Genomic DNA, 15,290 nt, shown 5'->3' on the forward strand with positions numbered 1-15,290 from the left:
CCGCCGTCGACGACGAGCCATTGCAGTCCCCTGCCCTGCACTCTGCGAGGTACAGCGCGCACTTGCCGGAGGCGACGAGGAGGCATGCTCACTTGAAACGAACAGGTAGTGCCTAGTCACGACTCTCCACGACTACACGACGATCCTCCCTCTTCCCACTGTCCCAAGCGGAGATCATGGCCGACCTTCATGAAGCCGTCTTTTCATGGTGATTATTTTTCTCGCATCCCCCCTTTCCCCCCTCGCTAATTCCAACGCATACGTTCAGGCCCGACGCAGGCGCCCACGATGTGATTGTCACCGGCACATTCGATAACGTTCGTATGCCCTCCCCATCCTCCCCCCGTCTATCATCATGCTAACAATTCTCTGACGCAGTGGTCCTCCTCCATCCACATGACCAAGACCCCTTCCGGGTTCGAAGCGAAGGTGAAGGTCCCCTGGGGCCAGAAGATCCTCTACAAGTTCGTCGTCGACGGCACCTGGCTCGCTGCGCAGGGCCAGCCGACCGAGCTCGACGGCTGGACCGTGAACAACTTTTACCACGCCCCGGAGAAGCCCATTGCGCCGGTACAGGACGCTCCCCCGGCCGTCCTTGCTCCGGAAGCGGTCGCTCCTGAGCCCACATCAGTGCCTGAGCCCGCACCCGAGCCAGCACAGGGTGTGCTCGCCAGCGCAACATCCGCCATCACCAGCGTGTTCGGCGCTGCGCACGAGTTCGCGAGCCAGCTTGTGACCCAGAACGGGGTTACCCCGATCGACACGCCCGTATCCGCAAAGGACGGCGTCACGGAGCACTTCCCTGCCGTCTCCTCCACGGCGAACGGCGTCGTAGAGGCAGCGCACGAGTATGCTAGCAAGATTGTCGACCAGGGTACTGCGACTGCACCCGCCGAGGTGCCTGCGCACGTCAACGGCGTGGCGAAGACGGAGGAGGCCGCTCCAGAGCCTGTCGCCAAAATTCAGGAGCCCGCCGTCAACGGCGTGGAGAAGGCTGCGGCACCGGAGCCTGTCCCCGCTCCCGAGGAGCCTTTGCCCACTCCGTCGCTAGGCGCCGAGCCTGTGGAGCGCGCGCCCCGCGTACCGCTCCCCATCCTGCCCCTCGGCGAACAGGTCTCGGATACAACGCCCGCAACCGCCACAAACGACGCGACCGTTGTCCCCGAAGCCTCGACGCACGCACCGGTCGTCGTAGCGAGCCCCGCGGCATCGCCCGAGCCAGCAGCAGTCGTTGGCGATTCGGTCGCGCCAATCACCAAAGAGGGTGTCGAGAGGGCCACTGAGACGCCCAGCACGCCTCCTCCACGCCCCGAGACGCCGAAGAAGGAGGCCGCCGCAGAGAGGCCGACAACGCCCAAGAAGGAGACACCGACGACGCCGAAGAAAGAGGAAGCACCGTCCGCGCCCGCGACGCCGAACCAGAACGACTCGCGCCCGTCGACGCCATCGAAGAAGCAGGCATTCCCCGCCTCTGGCTCCCCTGGCGGATCACCGAGTTCGTCCAAGTTCAACACGCCCACGCGCAAGAAGCGGAACTCGATTTTCGGCAAGATCAAGGTACGGTGATCATCTCTGCCACGACCAAGTGGAGCTTGCTTGCTGATCCACCACTTCTGCAGGATATCTTCCACAAGGACGAGAAACTGAGCCCGAGCCCGAAGAAGGAGAGGAAGCAGCCGTCGTTCGGTTGATCGTGCTACTTTCCCTTCGTCGTCATCTCATATCTGTAAGGTCGTCCGCTTTGATCCCGCCGTCATCACATTTAGAATAGGTGTTCTCATGTCCCGTTTTCTTTAATCGTTGTTTTTGGCTTTGCTGCGTCCACTCGCATAGATTCTAGGTCTGCACAGCTCTCACTGTATTTTATTTGCTTTACTTCGTACTTCGATACATGGGATGGCTTTGTTATACATTCCGGATTGCTTTTGACCTCTTCGTCTGCCTTCAAGTCTACGATATCAAGCCAAGGACGATTCCTAGCACAGCCTGTCAAATCAAGCACCTACCAGCATAGCACGAGCACGTACCGGCAGCGATGGTTTCCCCGCCTCTCCGGACCAGAACCCGGCCCATCTCCTTGTTGACCGAGAAAGGCTCGAGCGGGATAGCGCGCGCTCTCGAGGTCGGGCCCGACATCGACGCCGTGCGGAGCGTTATTTGCACCTCAGCCGACGCGCCCTTCGTGAGCACGCGGGGGTTCGACTTCACGACCGCGCCCGTCGCACGGTCGATTAGCGACGCCAGCTTGAGGATCGTCGCCGGCACATCTTGGGAATGCACGAAGAGCTCCACCTACGCATGGCAACCGGAATGCATGCGATCAGAAGGGCGGGAGAAGAGGAGAAAGAAAAGAGGGATAAGAGCGCACCGATGTACCGGCCGTGATGGGTACCTGGATGTCGAACACGATGATCCGCGCCGTGAACCCGGACACGACGGGGACGGGGTTTGTCGGTGGGCAGAGCACGCTGCCGATCGCGAGGTGGATGGGGTCGACCTGGACAAGAAACAGGGTGACGTTCGACCCATCCGCCGCCCAGGGCACCGTCTCGTCGTTCGATTGAATCACTGTGCGGGCATGAGAAATATCCCGCTCGCCTAGTTTCAGGACGCTACGCACATTTTACGACACCGGTCTCGTCCCCTGGGAGCACCCGCAGGCGCTCGCCGACCTGCACGACGCCTCCGCAGACGCGCCCCGAGACGGCTGTCCCGGCACTTTGCCCTTTGAACACGTTTGAGATCGGGAACCGGAAGGGAGCGGCAATGTTCCGAGCAGGAGGTTCCAGTTTGTCTAGGAAAAGATGTCAGGGTTAGTATTGAAAAGCGATGATGCAGGCAAACCGCGTTACCTAGGAGGTCAACCAATGACGGACCACTGTACCAGGTACGCAGCAGCTCCGCGGATTCCTGATCCCTGTCTACTAGATTGATGCCTTCCATGGCGCCAACCGGGACGAAACTGGTCTTCGAGGACGAGAAACCTGACTGCGCAAGGAATGGTTTGAGCTGGTCGCAAATCTCATCGTATCGGCTTTGGTCCCAGTTAACCTTCGCGAGGGTGTCAATGGCCAAAATCAAGGTCGCGGAATGCATGCACCCTCACCTGGTCCAGCTTGTTAACGGCGGCGACGACCTGGCTAACACCCAAGCTTCGGACGAGCAGTAGGTGCTCCCGCGTCTGCCCGCCGCGCTCAAATCCGGCCTCGAATTCGCCGACTGCAGCGTCGACGACGAGCAGCGCGCAATCCGCCTGGGCCGCACCGGAGATCATATTCGGGATGAAGTCGCGATGCCCTGGCGCGTCGAGTACGGTGATCCGGCGGTGCGGCGTCTCCAGCACCTCCTGTGCAATGTCCATCGTCACTCCTCTGCCGAAAACGTCGAACGTTAGCGGTGATTCAAATGACGCGGGTGGATCAGATACCTTTCGCGCTCTTCCACCGTACCGTCGAGCCCCCAAGCCCAGCTGAAGCTGCCTTTACCCATCTTGTCGCTCGCGCGTTCGTTCGCTTGGCGCGTCTTCTCGTCCACCCGGCCGAGTTCGTACAACAATCTGCCCATGAGTGTCGACTTGCCTGCGTCGACGTGTCCTAACCACCAACTCTCAGCCCTCCGCACCTCACAATCATAATATCAGATAGCTTACCGATGACGACCAGATTAACGGCCTCCTTCTCCTCCGACCGCTTCCGCAACGCGGCCTGTACCTCCTCTAACAGCTTCTCCTTCGCCAGCGCCACCTTCGGCGGTTCCTCATCGACAACCGCCTCTTCCTCCTTCGGCCCCAAATTCAAGCCTGCAACATCCAACTCGCGCTGGTCAGCAGCCGGATGCTGCTGCCGCGCGGGTGTCCCCGCCCCGCCCTTGCCACCGCCCTTGGCCTTCGAAGGCGACGCGTGCGGAGACTGCGCCCTTGACGCCGCCGCGGACCGGATTCCAGGCGTCCCCTGCGCAACCTGCTTCTGCGCGGCAATCCTCTGCGCCTTTTCGCGCTCCTTGGCGGCTGTCGCACAGAAAGGGCATGGATTCGAGATGGTGAAAAAGGGATAAATTAACGTCAGCGTACAAATCCTAATACAAAGTGAGAATAAAACAACAAAAAGAAAGGATATGCGCCGTCACTTGACGGCGACCTTGGAAGCAGAAGAAGAACGGGGAGCGGAGGAAGGGGTAGTGGTGGGCTTTCCGGGGGACTGTTTGTACGCGTCCCGCGGCTGCGCAAGCGCCGTGCCTTTGCGCGCGTTGAACACGATGTCGTCCGGGCTCGGCGACGTAAACGTGAACGCGCTTGGTGACGAGAGGATGTGCTCTGGTGGGGGCGGGTACAGCCGACGGCGCGGCGTGCCCGTGCTCCCCGTCCCAGTCGTCCCCGTCCCCGCCGTGGACCGGCTGTCGCGCATGCTCTGGCTCCGCGCCGGCGAGCCGTGCTTGCCGCTGCTTGCACCTAGTGCGAGGTCATCGACGAGGATCGCGGCGAACGTCGAAGGGGACGCACGGCTGCGGGACGACTTGGGGAAGAAGATCGGGAGCTCGGGCGGTGGCGCCGGCTCCGGTTCCGGCTCCGGCGCGCGGACGTCCTCCTTCATCTGCGCCTTGCGGCTCTTCAGAGCGAGTTTGGACGAGCGCGCACTAGGGCTGTTCATGCTCGGATCCGAGAGCGCGGCGGGGTTCATAGGCGTCATAGTCGTCGGGACCGACCGCCGCGGGGGGATGAGGTTGCTCAGGCTCTGGTAGCTCGTCGTAATCGCTGTCGTGGCGCTTGCGCCGTTCGCGGTCGGTATGAGGTACTCCGTGTGCTCGTTCCCGTTGGTATCCCTCGATTCGCCAGAATGGGAGATGGGCGCACGCCGCTTGGGCATCGGCATGAAGTGTTGGCCCTGCGCCTGAACCTGAGCGGCCTTCGCTTGCGCGAGAAGCGCGAGCTTGGAGGGTCCCTTGGAGCCGGATGTCGCTGTCGTCGCCGAGGTCGGAGTCGAGGGCGTGAGTATGGCAGGTGCCTGAGCCCGCGGTGACGCCTTGATAGTCGACGCCGAACTCGCGGAAGAGGACGTCGAATGGCGCGACGATACCAAGTCCACTCTCTTCTCCCCTCCCTCATTGTTGTCGCCCTCTTCCCGCATCGCCGTCTGGATCGCGCGACGTACCAGCGAGCTCGTCGAGCTGCCCGTTTCTGATGGCGGCGGGGGAAACTCGCTCCCGGCCTTGCTCTTAAGCGACATTACGCTCTGCGCGCTCGGGCGCAGGTCGGGGTAGGTCGCGACGGACACGTCGTCGAGCGTAAACGAGCGTGAGCTCTGGCTTACCGTGCTCGCGCGCGAACTGGCGAGAGCAGAAAGCTTCGACTTCTTCGGCGTGCCCGTCGTTGCACTCGTGCCCGTCGCGTCGCGGGAATGGGCGTGCGCGTGTGGCGCAGGAAGAGGCGGGCCGGCGGCGAAGGAGACCGAGGGTTGAGGCGCAGGAGGCGCAAACGGCACGGGGGTATATTCCTTCGGGGGCGGGAGAGGGGGCGGGGGGCTGTGTAGATGCCGGGGCATCGTTCCCAAAGCTGGGGGAGGCCGGCTCGACTGGCTGTGCACGTCGGGAATGTCGGGCAAGGTGTCGATCGGCGGCGGCGGAGTAGGCGGAGGCGTGGCCGACTCGGACGGCGATTCCGACGGTGCGCCTTCGTAAAGGGACAGGCGCTGGAGCGCGGAGAGCGAAGGGGAGGGCGGAATTTCATTCGGGTCGTGCATCTGGAACTTCGACTCTGCAAACATCGAACGACACAGCATGAGTACGCCGTCATGATCTAGAGAAGGAAACGCACCGATGACCTCGCCGTAGTCGCTGGTGCTCGTCGTGCTTGCGGTCCCCGCGCTACCCGCGCTACCCGCGCTACCCGCGCTCATCCGTCGGTCCTGCCACGCTGGTGGCGAGAGCGTGTTGGACGACCCTTGCCCGCTCGCCCGCGCACTTCGGCCGATGGTGGACGTCGACGGCTTGGGAGATGGCTTGGGAGCAGGCAGAGGAGACGGGGGTGCATATATGCTCGTGCCAGCGACGGTCGGCTGTTCGGTGCGCTCCGTGATGGTGGTCAGGATAGAGCGTCCGTCCCCGTTGGCCATGTCGAACGAGGGCGGGTAGACAATTGCGCCGGGTGTGGGATGGTACGCCTGCGCGGGGTCGTACGAATCGTGCGGCGATGCGTACTCTTGTCCCTGTGGCGGCGGTACAAGCTCTTGCCCATGAGGCGGCGGTGCATATTCTTGCTCCTGTGGCGGATGCGCATACTCCTGCGCGTGCGGCGGCGGCAGGGCATATTCCTGCTCATGTGGCGGGAGCGCGTAGCCGTTTGCTAACGCCCGGTCACGGGCAATCAGGGCGAGCTGCTGCTGCTGTATATGCTCGCGCGCCGCCTCGAGGTAAGGCTGTGGAGCGAACCTCGGCTGCTGGTACTGCTGGTACTGGCCGTGGACGGCAGCGTTCGTTTGGCTGTACAGCCCATGGGAGAGCCGGGCCATCGCAGCGCCTGCGCCGGAGGAGGACGTGCTGCTGGAGCCTGAGTAGCGCGCGTCCGTGGGCTGGTCATGCAAGTAGTGTGTCCCGCCGGGCGGGAGCGGCGGCAGGTCTTTGTCGGGCGGGCCACCTGGGAAGGGGAATAAGAATGAACATGCGGGCTTTCATAGGCGGGCAGGAGCACCTTCTCGCATGTGGCTGTGGTGTTTGGAGAGGCTCCTCCGGAGGAACACAGGAGGGAAGGAGGGGGAGGAAGGAAAAGGGTGTTAATGGAAGGACTCGATGAACACACCTTTGCGTTCTTGTTGGGCTTTGACGCGTTCTTGGTGTCCTGGGGGTAGATTACGGTGAGACATCTGCCAGGGCGGGTGGCGTGGCACGGCCAGAGAGACGCACGGAGGATGAAAGGCATGCTCCAGTCGACGTCGAAGTAGTTATCCCAAAGCGTGTCCTGGATCACCTTGTCACTGACGCCGCTTTGCGCCTCGCTGCCGATGATCTCGCGAATTCGCTCGAGGCCGGCTTCCATCCGCTCTGGGTTGTCGAAAAAGACGACACATGAGCGATCCGCGGGCGCGCAAACGAGGAGAGAAGAAACGCACTTCGATGGGACTCCGACAGTTGTTCCTCAAACTCCTCATCGTACGAATCGTCGTCCATAATTTCTGTAACATGCACGCAGGTCGCCGTGAACACCACGCAATCCACTTGCTGTGGACGACCGATAACACGCACCGTGGACATCGATGTTGCGCACGTCTCTATGTCTCGACATCTTGCTCTAGCAGTTACAGCAAGTGCCCGTTTCTCGATACAGCTGTTGTGGAAGGAATATACAGAGTCGGGGATGAAGGACGAATCAGAGGTGATGCAATGGCCTTAGACTCAGGATCTGTGGCGCAGAGGGCGGACCCCCAAATCCGGCAATTGCCGAGACCTGCGACCCACTCGAGTTTTCTGCCCGTTGCCCGCGTCTTCTCCTTGCTGTCACCACCGACCATGTTCTCTGCTCTTCGTTCCGCGTCTGCTCGTGCCCCCACGCGCGTTAGCAATACCAATATGCTGCCTTGCACGAACTGTATACTGACCAAGAGGCACACAGGCGTTCTCGACGACCGCGACGCGTCGCGCGGATCTCTCCAAGCTCTCGCTCATCGGCCGTCTGGGCAAGGACCCGGAGCTGCGCACGACGAAGACCGGCAAGGAATACGTGTCGTATGTATACTTCTCCCCAGGCGCTCCCTGGTTCGCTCGTTTGACACGCCGCTCAGGTACACCGTCGCCACGACCAACTACCCGCCTCCTCCCCCCAATCCCGACGGCAGTGCGTAGTCTCTTTGCATTTCCTCTCCCTCTCCCTCACAGTTTCTCTGCGTTCGCATGCTCACCCAACCGTCGCAGCCCGTGCTGAATCGACGACGACATGGCACCACGTCCTCTGCTTCAACCCGAGCTCGATCGCTTACCTCCGGAGGCTCGAGAAGGGCGCCCGTGTCTACGTCGAGGCCAACTTCGAGCTGCGCGAGCCCGACCCATCCGCGGACCCCGCCACCCCCCAGGGCCAGCGCCAAATTTTCCTCCGGCATGGTGCGCTTCCCCCTATCCTGACCAAGCGCTCAGTTCCTGTCGCTGACGAGCGCGACCCCTTTCTCTTTGCAGAGCTGATCCGCGTTCTGCAACAGCAACACCACAACAACAACCAGTCTTCCAACAGCGAGTCTTCGGATTAGGATGCTGTTCGACTGCAGGGTCTCGCAGCCTCGCGTAGCTGCTGCGTTTACACTTATACACTTTTCCATGTCATAATTCTTGTTAATGGCTCTCCTTTCTATCCATCCTTCCACCCTCCCGTCATACCGCACCTTTACAGAGGTCTTGATTGCGTGCAGCGTACGAATGGCATGGCTTCCCCCACTCTCAACTGAGGCATCACACTGTATTTCCCGGCGTACGAGTCCGATGTAAGTACAGACAGAGATGAAGCGCGGCATGGGCACGAGCGCTCACCATCGAGCCTATGGCGGTCTCCCTAGACGTCGATTTCTACGCTCGTTGGAGACTCGATCTCGGGCATTCGGACTGTGACCGCCGCGCGTGCTGCTGCCGGGCTTTCGCTCGCGCTGAGCAACTTTGTGGTAGCGTCGACTGTGCGCGCGCAAGCGCTGCTTATGGCCGAGCGCACTGCTACGGTGGAGGAGGCCATTTGCCAGGAACGCATGGAATTCAGGAGGCTTTCTCGGCCTTACTTCAATATATTATATCTCCACGGTCGCGATGTGGACCACGTCAGCTCATGCAACGCCAAACAGATTGCCGGTTCATCTTGCCTCGCCACCTCCCACGCTACTGGAGACAATGAAATTGCGCCCGACCTGCAGTGTCGGTGCGCACTGTCAGCCTGGTCTGGCCGTGAAGCTTGTCACGCATCGCGCATGTCAGCATCCCCAGAAGAGATCGCGAATATCCGCGCCCCGTCGACTCCCTCTCCTTGGACACGAGGAACTTCCAGGACTAGAGTGAAGCCGTCAGCCTATCACTCCTTGATTTTACCAGGTAGATAATATATCGCATCTGGACACATAAAACGAATTTACTGGCATTGCTGCACGAAAATCGAAGCGATGGTATATCAGTTCATGTATATATTCAACAACCAGACTATATTTTGCAAGAGATATCTTCGATAACCCAACGACCTGAGACCGGATGCCTGAGCGACGATACCAACGAAGACCGGATGGAAACTGGATCTGTCCGAGTCCTGTGGTCCTGACCTGAGAATGTGACCTGAATGACCTGACGTCAGGTCGTTCAGGCATTGCAAGATTTACTGATGACTCACGGATGACCATAAGATTCGGACGATATGACATACCTGTAACCGCCTCCCGTCCAGCTCATGCACGTGCCGCTCGGCGTAAGGAAACATAACCGATGGTTAACGCGACTACAAGGGCTGCACAACCTATCAGGCAAGAAGTGCGCCCCGTCACCGTGTTGAGGGTGCTCATGTTGTCAGGAAGAATGGGGCTTGGACGCCCATCATCCCTGGAGTTGGTCACATCTTCCTCTGTTCCGGTGTTCTCCTCCGACCCTTCTGTTTCCGATGATCCGCCTGGTACTACTTGATCGCGTTCTGACTCAGTATCACCGGCCGACTCATCTGTCTCCTGTTCCTCGAATCTTCTCCACTCCTGGTCCTCTTCCTGCCAGTTCAGGTTGCCATTCTTGATTTTACGTCTGAGGGAAAGTGCTTTCCATAGGGTGCTCTTCGTGTTCCGTTCTGTTTCTGTGCTAGATGCGCCGTGGTCTCGAAGACGTTTCACGACTTCTGTATGTTTGCCCAGCTCCGCCAGTTCGAGAGCACTCTCAACATCTCCGCGTTCCTGGATACTGGCGTCAGCTTCCAGGAGTCGTTGTACAACTTCTGAATGACCGAAAGCAGCGGCGATCTGCAACGCAGTTACACGTTCGCGATGAAGCCGTCGTTTCCTGACCCACAATTTACCCCGGGTACGTGTTTCGGCCACTGCGCTCAAATAACCCGTTTGGTTGACCCTGGCACCGTGTCCAACCAACAGTGCGACAGCTTCGGGACGATCGAAAGCAGCTGCCTCCACAAGAGCAGTATTCGCATGTTTATCGCAAGAGTTGACCTCTGCACCCCGGTCGAGCAGAAGTGTGACGATATCGAGATGACCTTCCATTATCGCGCTTGCAAGTGCATACTCGGCATTGACATCGGCACCCCGGTCGAGCAGGAGTGTCACGATATCAAGACGGCCGCCCCCTGCCGCATTTGCAAGTGCATTCCCCGCGTTGACATCGGCACCCCGGTTGAGCAAGAGCGTCACGATATCAAGATGACCGTACAGTGCCGCTGTTGCGAGTGCATTCCCCGCGTTGACATCGGCACCCTGGTCGAGCAGGAGCGTCACGATATCAAGATGACCGCCCTCTGCCGCGCTCGCAAGTACATCCTCGGCATTGACATCGGCAACCCGGTCGAGCAGGAGCGTCACGATATCAAGATGACCGCGCACTGCCGCGATCGCAAGTGCATACTCGGCATTGACATCGGCAACCCGGTCGAGCAGGAGCGTCACGATATCAAGATGACCGCGCACTGCCGCTCTTGCAAGTGCATACCCCGCATTGACATCGGCAACCCGGTCCAGCAGGAGCGTCACGATATCAAGATGACCGCGCACTGCCGCTCTTGCAAGTGCATCCCCCGCATTGACATCGGCAACCCGGTCCAGCAGGAGCGTCACGATATCAAGACGACCGCCCCCTGCTGCACTTTCAAGTGCATTCCCCGCATTGACATCGGCACCCCGGTCGAGCAGGAGTGTCACGATATCAAGATGACCGCGCACTGCCGCGATCGCAAGTACATCCTCGGCATTGACATCGGCACCCCGATCGAGCAGGAGCGTCACGATATCAAGATGACCCTCTGCCGCTTTTGCAAGTGCATTCCGGGTGTTGACATCGGCACCCCGGTCAAGCAGGAGTGTCACGATATCAAGATGACCACCCGCTACCGCGATTGAAAGTACATTCCCCGCATTGACATTGGCACCCCGGTCGAGCAAGAAAGCTGTAATTTCTGTATAATTTTGCGACGTTGCCGCGTCAAGCATGTCATGAGAATACCAGAGAAATCTCCGGGAATATCCCTTTGCCGCAGCTGCCCCCAAGGGGGTGTCAGGCACGTCAACGGGCCATTGGAAGAACCTTTCGTTGACATTTGCACCTTGCTCAACCAGCCACATAACAACCAATGGCAAACCTAGGTCCGCAGCGCAGAATAACGGCGTAACCTTGCTGGCCCCATCCATGGCGTAGCTGCGGACGCGTTGCTGCCATGCCCAGCGCCACAATGCAAATTTGCTGTCCGGCGGCCAGAACAATTCTCGTGCAGGGGCCTGCATGTTCTCAGGGCAGCTGGCATTGTGCGATTGGATATGATCACTCCAGTAGCGAGCTGAGTAATCCAAAAATGGCAGCATGGTCAAATCGGGAGCATCATATGCATGGTTTGCAAGCAACGATACTATGTCCTCCGGGACGGCGATCCGTAGTAAATAGGTCATGCAAGACAATGCCATCTTGCGATTGGCATCTTTGGGTTCGAGCGCGATCTTGTGATTGTGCCCAGATACAAGGTAGTCCTTCACGGACGCGTGGCAGAGTTGTACTGTGGAATCAGGACCCGCCGGCGAGGATATAGTGATAAGGCTAGAAAACTCGGAGAAGGCCAACTCGGGCTTGAACGGACGATTTCCCGGATTCAATCGGGGATGCTCCTCAGAGGTGATGTCAATCATGAGACATTCACAGAGTTCACGTAGCGTCATTGGGCGGTACGAATGTGTGAGCCACATCAGCAAGGTATACACGTTACCCAACTTGTGGTCGGGTATCGGATCCAAGATGCGGTCGTAGGTGGCATACAAGTCTTTCGGTAATGTTGTTAGGACAGCAGTAATCTCATCTGGGGTGGTGCATTTCCGAAAGATTTCCAGTCGCAAACGCACGAGAAGAAACCTAAGACACAGTCAGCATCCTTGCCGCGAAAATCTGCGAGGCGATATCTTACATGCCATCACATCCTTCCACCAGAGCGCTAACGACCTTCTGCTTACTTTCGGGAGGCCAATGAGAGAAGGTAGGGTGCGTGGAATCCCACAGAACTGCCTGTGCATGGAGTTCGACATCCTGCATGAGAACGTCTCCAACGAGTTCGATTCGGTGTTTCTCTGATTCAATACCCTTGAACCACTGTCCAACGTAATATTCCGGTCTACTGGTGGCAAATATCTTCAAGCCCTCGATGCTCCATTGCATCATCTTCGTAATGAAGTTCAAGACGGATCTTTGCTCCGATTCGTGGTGTTCATCCAAGGCGTCCACTAGAATGAAGATCTGCGAGAACGTCCTCATTGTGTCCTCAAGGCAAGCTAAGAGAGCGGAGACCGACGGGCGCCCCTGAATCCGCTTCTCATACAGAGACTTTATGGCGTGGGGCACGTCTTGGGACCGAAGTAAGAGCTGAGAAAGAAGCGAGAGTAGTAGCCCTTCAAGGGTCCGTTTCGCTTCGTCCTGAAAGTCGAAGTAAAAGCAGGCCCAAGCAGACCGAAAGCCGGGATCGGTAGCGCAAGTATATTTGGCATCTTCCACGGCCGTTGAACTGCGCAAACACGTGTCAGAGCGCCCCGGAAAGTTTCTCTCCGGGACTCACCACAATATGGTCTTGCTGCTACCGGCTGCAGACCTATCAGTTTCGGGGGCTATAGCATGAAGTCGCGGAAGGCGTACGTTTTCCTTCCACCAACAACAATGAATTTGGCGACGTCTTCCAGCTCCCGTATTGATCATGCGCCAAGAACCACCGACCAGTTCCAGTTTGACGTCGGTCACAAGCCTTGTTATGGTTCGTAGAGGGATCAGGGGCTCCCAGCCATTGATGAATGTCCTGCCGCAACCGATCGTCTGCGCGGAGTTTATCATCCACCACACGCCGATGGAAGTAAACAGTTCATATACGCACGTGCCTGTGTGGTAAACGCCTCCATTTGTTTGATGACGAGCTTTCTGAGATCTTCAACGGCGGCACGATTGTCTTGAGATGTACCTGGCGGAAAGGAGTCATTCTCCGGATACTATCGTTAACGAAGAGAGGAGCTGTACTCACCACACAGCGCCTCCGCTTGCGAAGCGATGCTGACTAGCAGAGTTTGGGTCGTCGCAGCGATCTCGAACTTCGTCTCCTCGTTGGCTGAATCGACCCGTCAGATATACATGACCACATTTCAGGATGATGACCAAATGACCTTTGATGGAGTCCCCGATCTTTTCCAGTACAGTGTAAGCGACCGACAGCGTAACCTCGTCAACCATCTCGTTGTCGTAGCCAACCAGTCGTTCCAGTTCATGGAGTGCCTTGGAAACGCCGCTGTCGCTTCCGAATAGCTCTTTCCAGAATGTCACTGGCAAAACTCCGTCAGCTGGGCGTTCTAACTAAGCTCATGTAAGTATCTTCTCACCGAACCGCCCTTTTCTAACGAGCATAGTAGCTAAACCAAGGATACGAAGCATTTGCGACAGGATTTTGATCGCGGTTTCTTGCAAACGCACATTCATCCCGTGATCCAGGCGTAAAGTGAATCGTTCGAGGAATTGTTGGATGGTCTCAAACATGTCCGAGATAGCATCGTAGGATTTGCCAACATTCTCGGCAGCCTGAGGATAGTTCAGTGACTCGACTCATGTCTGAGTAAAGGGTATCTGTTGCGCACTTTGATCAGCACATCAATCGCAGCGAAGACTGCCTTTGCCGGAGCCTGTGAACGAGATCAGAGCCAGAAATTACGGGCAGGCTAGAGACTCGCCTTATCAATGCCCTCCCCGACAGCCTTCGTCAACTTGCCAACAACGGTCATCAAGGGCTTCAAGACCTTCCGCGCCTTTTCGCCCTTCGCAAGATACGAAACGAATTTCTCATCCGCTTGTTCAACATGCTCGGTGAGATCGTCGACAGAGAGCAATTTGTTCCAGAGAGCTAGAAGTTTGGGTTCCTTGTTTATCTGCGACTCCGACTTGTATCTCTCCAACGCCTCATCCCAGAGTTGCTTGAACGTGGACTGCGGATCCTGGGGGAAAGGTGGATTCGAGGGTGAGCGCTGTAAGTTGGGCATAGCGGCTGGTGGAGGCCTTGCAGCGAGGTGGTTGGCGCCAGTCCTTTTGTATAAGGAGCTATACATACAAGGTTTCATCTGCCCAAGTAGAGCCAGAGCAGAACACACGCACAGGATATCCCTGTATACAGCCGTTTCCATAGACTGCACCGCCAGTCCACCTTCGCTTGCATCTCAATTGGCCCATTTGCGATGCAGTAGTGTATTACTCTGATAAGATATCATTCCAGCTGCCGCTCAACGTGCCCTATTATACAGCAGCTCGCTATTCCTAACTGCTCATCATGTCCAGCGAACCGACCCAGTACATCCGCCCCGCGACGCCCGCCGACGCCCTTGCGCTCTCCAGGATTTGCCTCCTCACCGGCGACGCGGGTGATCACTCCTCCCCCTCACGTTGAATTCGACTGTACTAACGAACACCACAGGCCAATCAGCAGAGCACCTCCACAATCGCCCCGAGCTGCTCGGCCTCGTCTACGCGCTGCCCTACGTCTCCCCCGCGCTCGCCTCCGTCACGGGCGGGTACGTCCTCGCCGAGCGCCCCCCCTCCTCCGATTCCTCCCCCTCCTCCGAAACCATCCTCGGCTACGTCCTCTTCGCCTGCCCCACGCGCACATTCGAAGCCCTCGCCGAGGCGCACTACTGGCCCCCCCTCCGCTCTCGATACCCCTACCCTCCTCCCGCAACGGACGAGGACAACGCGCTGACAGAGAAAGACCTCCACTTTCACAAACTCATCCACAACACGGACACGATGTGGGCCGCGCACCCCGGCGCGCTCGCCTTCTCCCCCGCGCACCTGCACATCGACCTCCTCCCCGCCGCGCAGCGCAAAGGCTGGGGCCGGCGCCTCATCGGCCGCGTCGTCGACCACTTCCGCGCGTCCTCGCGGTCGGTAAAAGACGGCCAGGAGGGAAAGAAGGGGGAGGAGGAGGAGGAGGAGGTGAACGGGGTATGGGTCGGGCTCGACCCGCGCAACGAGAACGCGCGGCGGTTCTACGCCAAACTCGGGTTCGCGCCCATCTCCGGCGCGCCGGATAACTGCATGGGCCTGCGTTTCGCGGACTGGGCTGAGTAAGTAGTCCG

The 15,290-nt window shown here is 58.7% G+C and overlaps 5 protein-coding genes across 5 annotated transcripts; 3 read left to right on the top strand and 2 right to left on the bottom strand.

Annotated features, from left to right (window-relative positions):
• Positions 1 to 155: 155 nt before the first annotated feature.
• On the top strand, positions 156 to 561 carry PUNSTDRAFT_24152 (uncharacterized protein; the record flags this gene model as incomplete). Its single annotated transcript, XM_007381767.1, has 3 exons — positions 156 to 208; positions 269 to 317; positions 379 to 561. Coding segments are annotated over 3 exons (285 nt in total), but the record flags the coding sequence as incomplete, so codon positions are not given.
• A 1,428-nt stretch (positions 562 to 1,989) lies between these two features.
• On the bottom strand, positions 1,990 to 3,564 carry PUNSTDRAFT_64296 (EF Tu GTP binding domain-containing protein; the record flags this gene model as incomplete). Its single annotated transcript, XM_007381768.1, has 6 exons — positions 1,990 to 2,292; positions 2,369 to 2,568; positions 2,621 to 2,794; positions 2,853 to 3,051; positions 3,107 to 3,371; positions 3,428 to 3,564. The coding sequence occupies 6 exons, from the start codon at positions 3,562 to 3,564 to the stop codon at positions 1,990 to 1,992; spliced, it is 1,278 nt and encodes a 425-aa protein (XP_007381830.1).
• Positions 3,565 to 7,478: 3,914 nt separating this feature from the next.
• Positions 7,479 to 8,424, top strand: PUNSTDRAFT_119334 (uncharacterized protein). The gene is made up of 5 exons (XM_007381769.1): positions 7,479 to 7,542; positions 7,601 to 7,713; positions 7,770 to 7,822; positions 7,900 to 8,085; positions 8,158 to 8,424. The coding sequence occupies exons 1-5, from the start codon at positions 7,498 to 7,500 to the stop codon at positions 8,226 to 8,228; spliced, it is 468 nt and encodes a 155-aa protein (XP_007381831.1). The 5' UTR covers positions 7,479 to 7,497; the 3' UTR covers positions 8,229 to 8,424.
• A 1,634-nt stretch (positions 8,425 to 10,058) lies between these two features.
• On the bottom strand, positions 10,059 to 12,967 carry PUNSTDRAFT_20708 (ankyrin; the record flags this gene model as incomplete). Its single annotated transcript, XM_007381770.1, has 5 exons — positions 10,059 to 10,456; positions 10,535 to 11,166; positions 11,605 to 12,051; positions 12,440 to 12,732; positions 12,836 to 12,967. Coding segments are annotated over 5 exons (1,902 nt in total), but the record flags the coding sequence as incomplete, so codon positions are not given.
• Positions 12,968 to 14,485: 1,518 nt separating this feature from the next.
• Positions 14,486 to 15,282, top strand: PUNSTDRAFT_65223 (uncharacterized protein; the record flags this gene model as incomplete). The annotated part of the gene is made up of 3 exons (XM_007381771.1): positions 14,486 to 14,576; positions 14,630 to 15,099; positions 15,148 to 15,282. 3 exons carry the CDS (start codon positions 14,486 to 14,488, stop codon positions 15,280 to 15,282), a joined length of 696 nt encoding a protein of 231 aa, XP_007381833.1.
• Positions 15,283 to 15,290: the final 8 nt, after the last annotated feature.

This window comes from Punctularia strigosozonata, assembly GCF_000264995.1.
Source record: "Punctularia strigosozonata HHB-11173 SS5 unplaced genomic scaffold PUNSTscaffold_4, whole genome shotgun sequence".
NCBI classification, from domain to species: domain Eukaryota; kingdom Fungi; phylum Basidiomycota; class Agaricomycetes; order Corticiales; family Punctulariaceae; genus Punctularia; species Punctularia strigosozonata.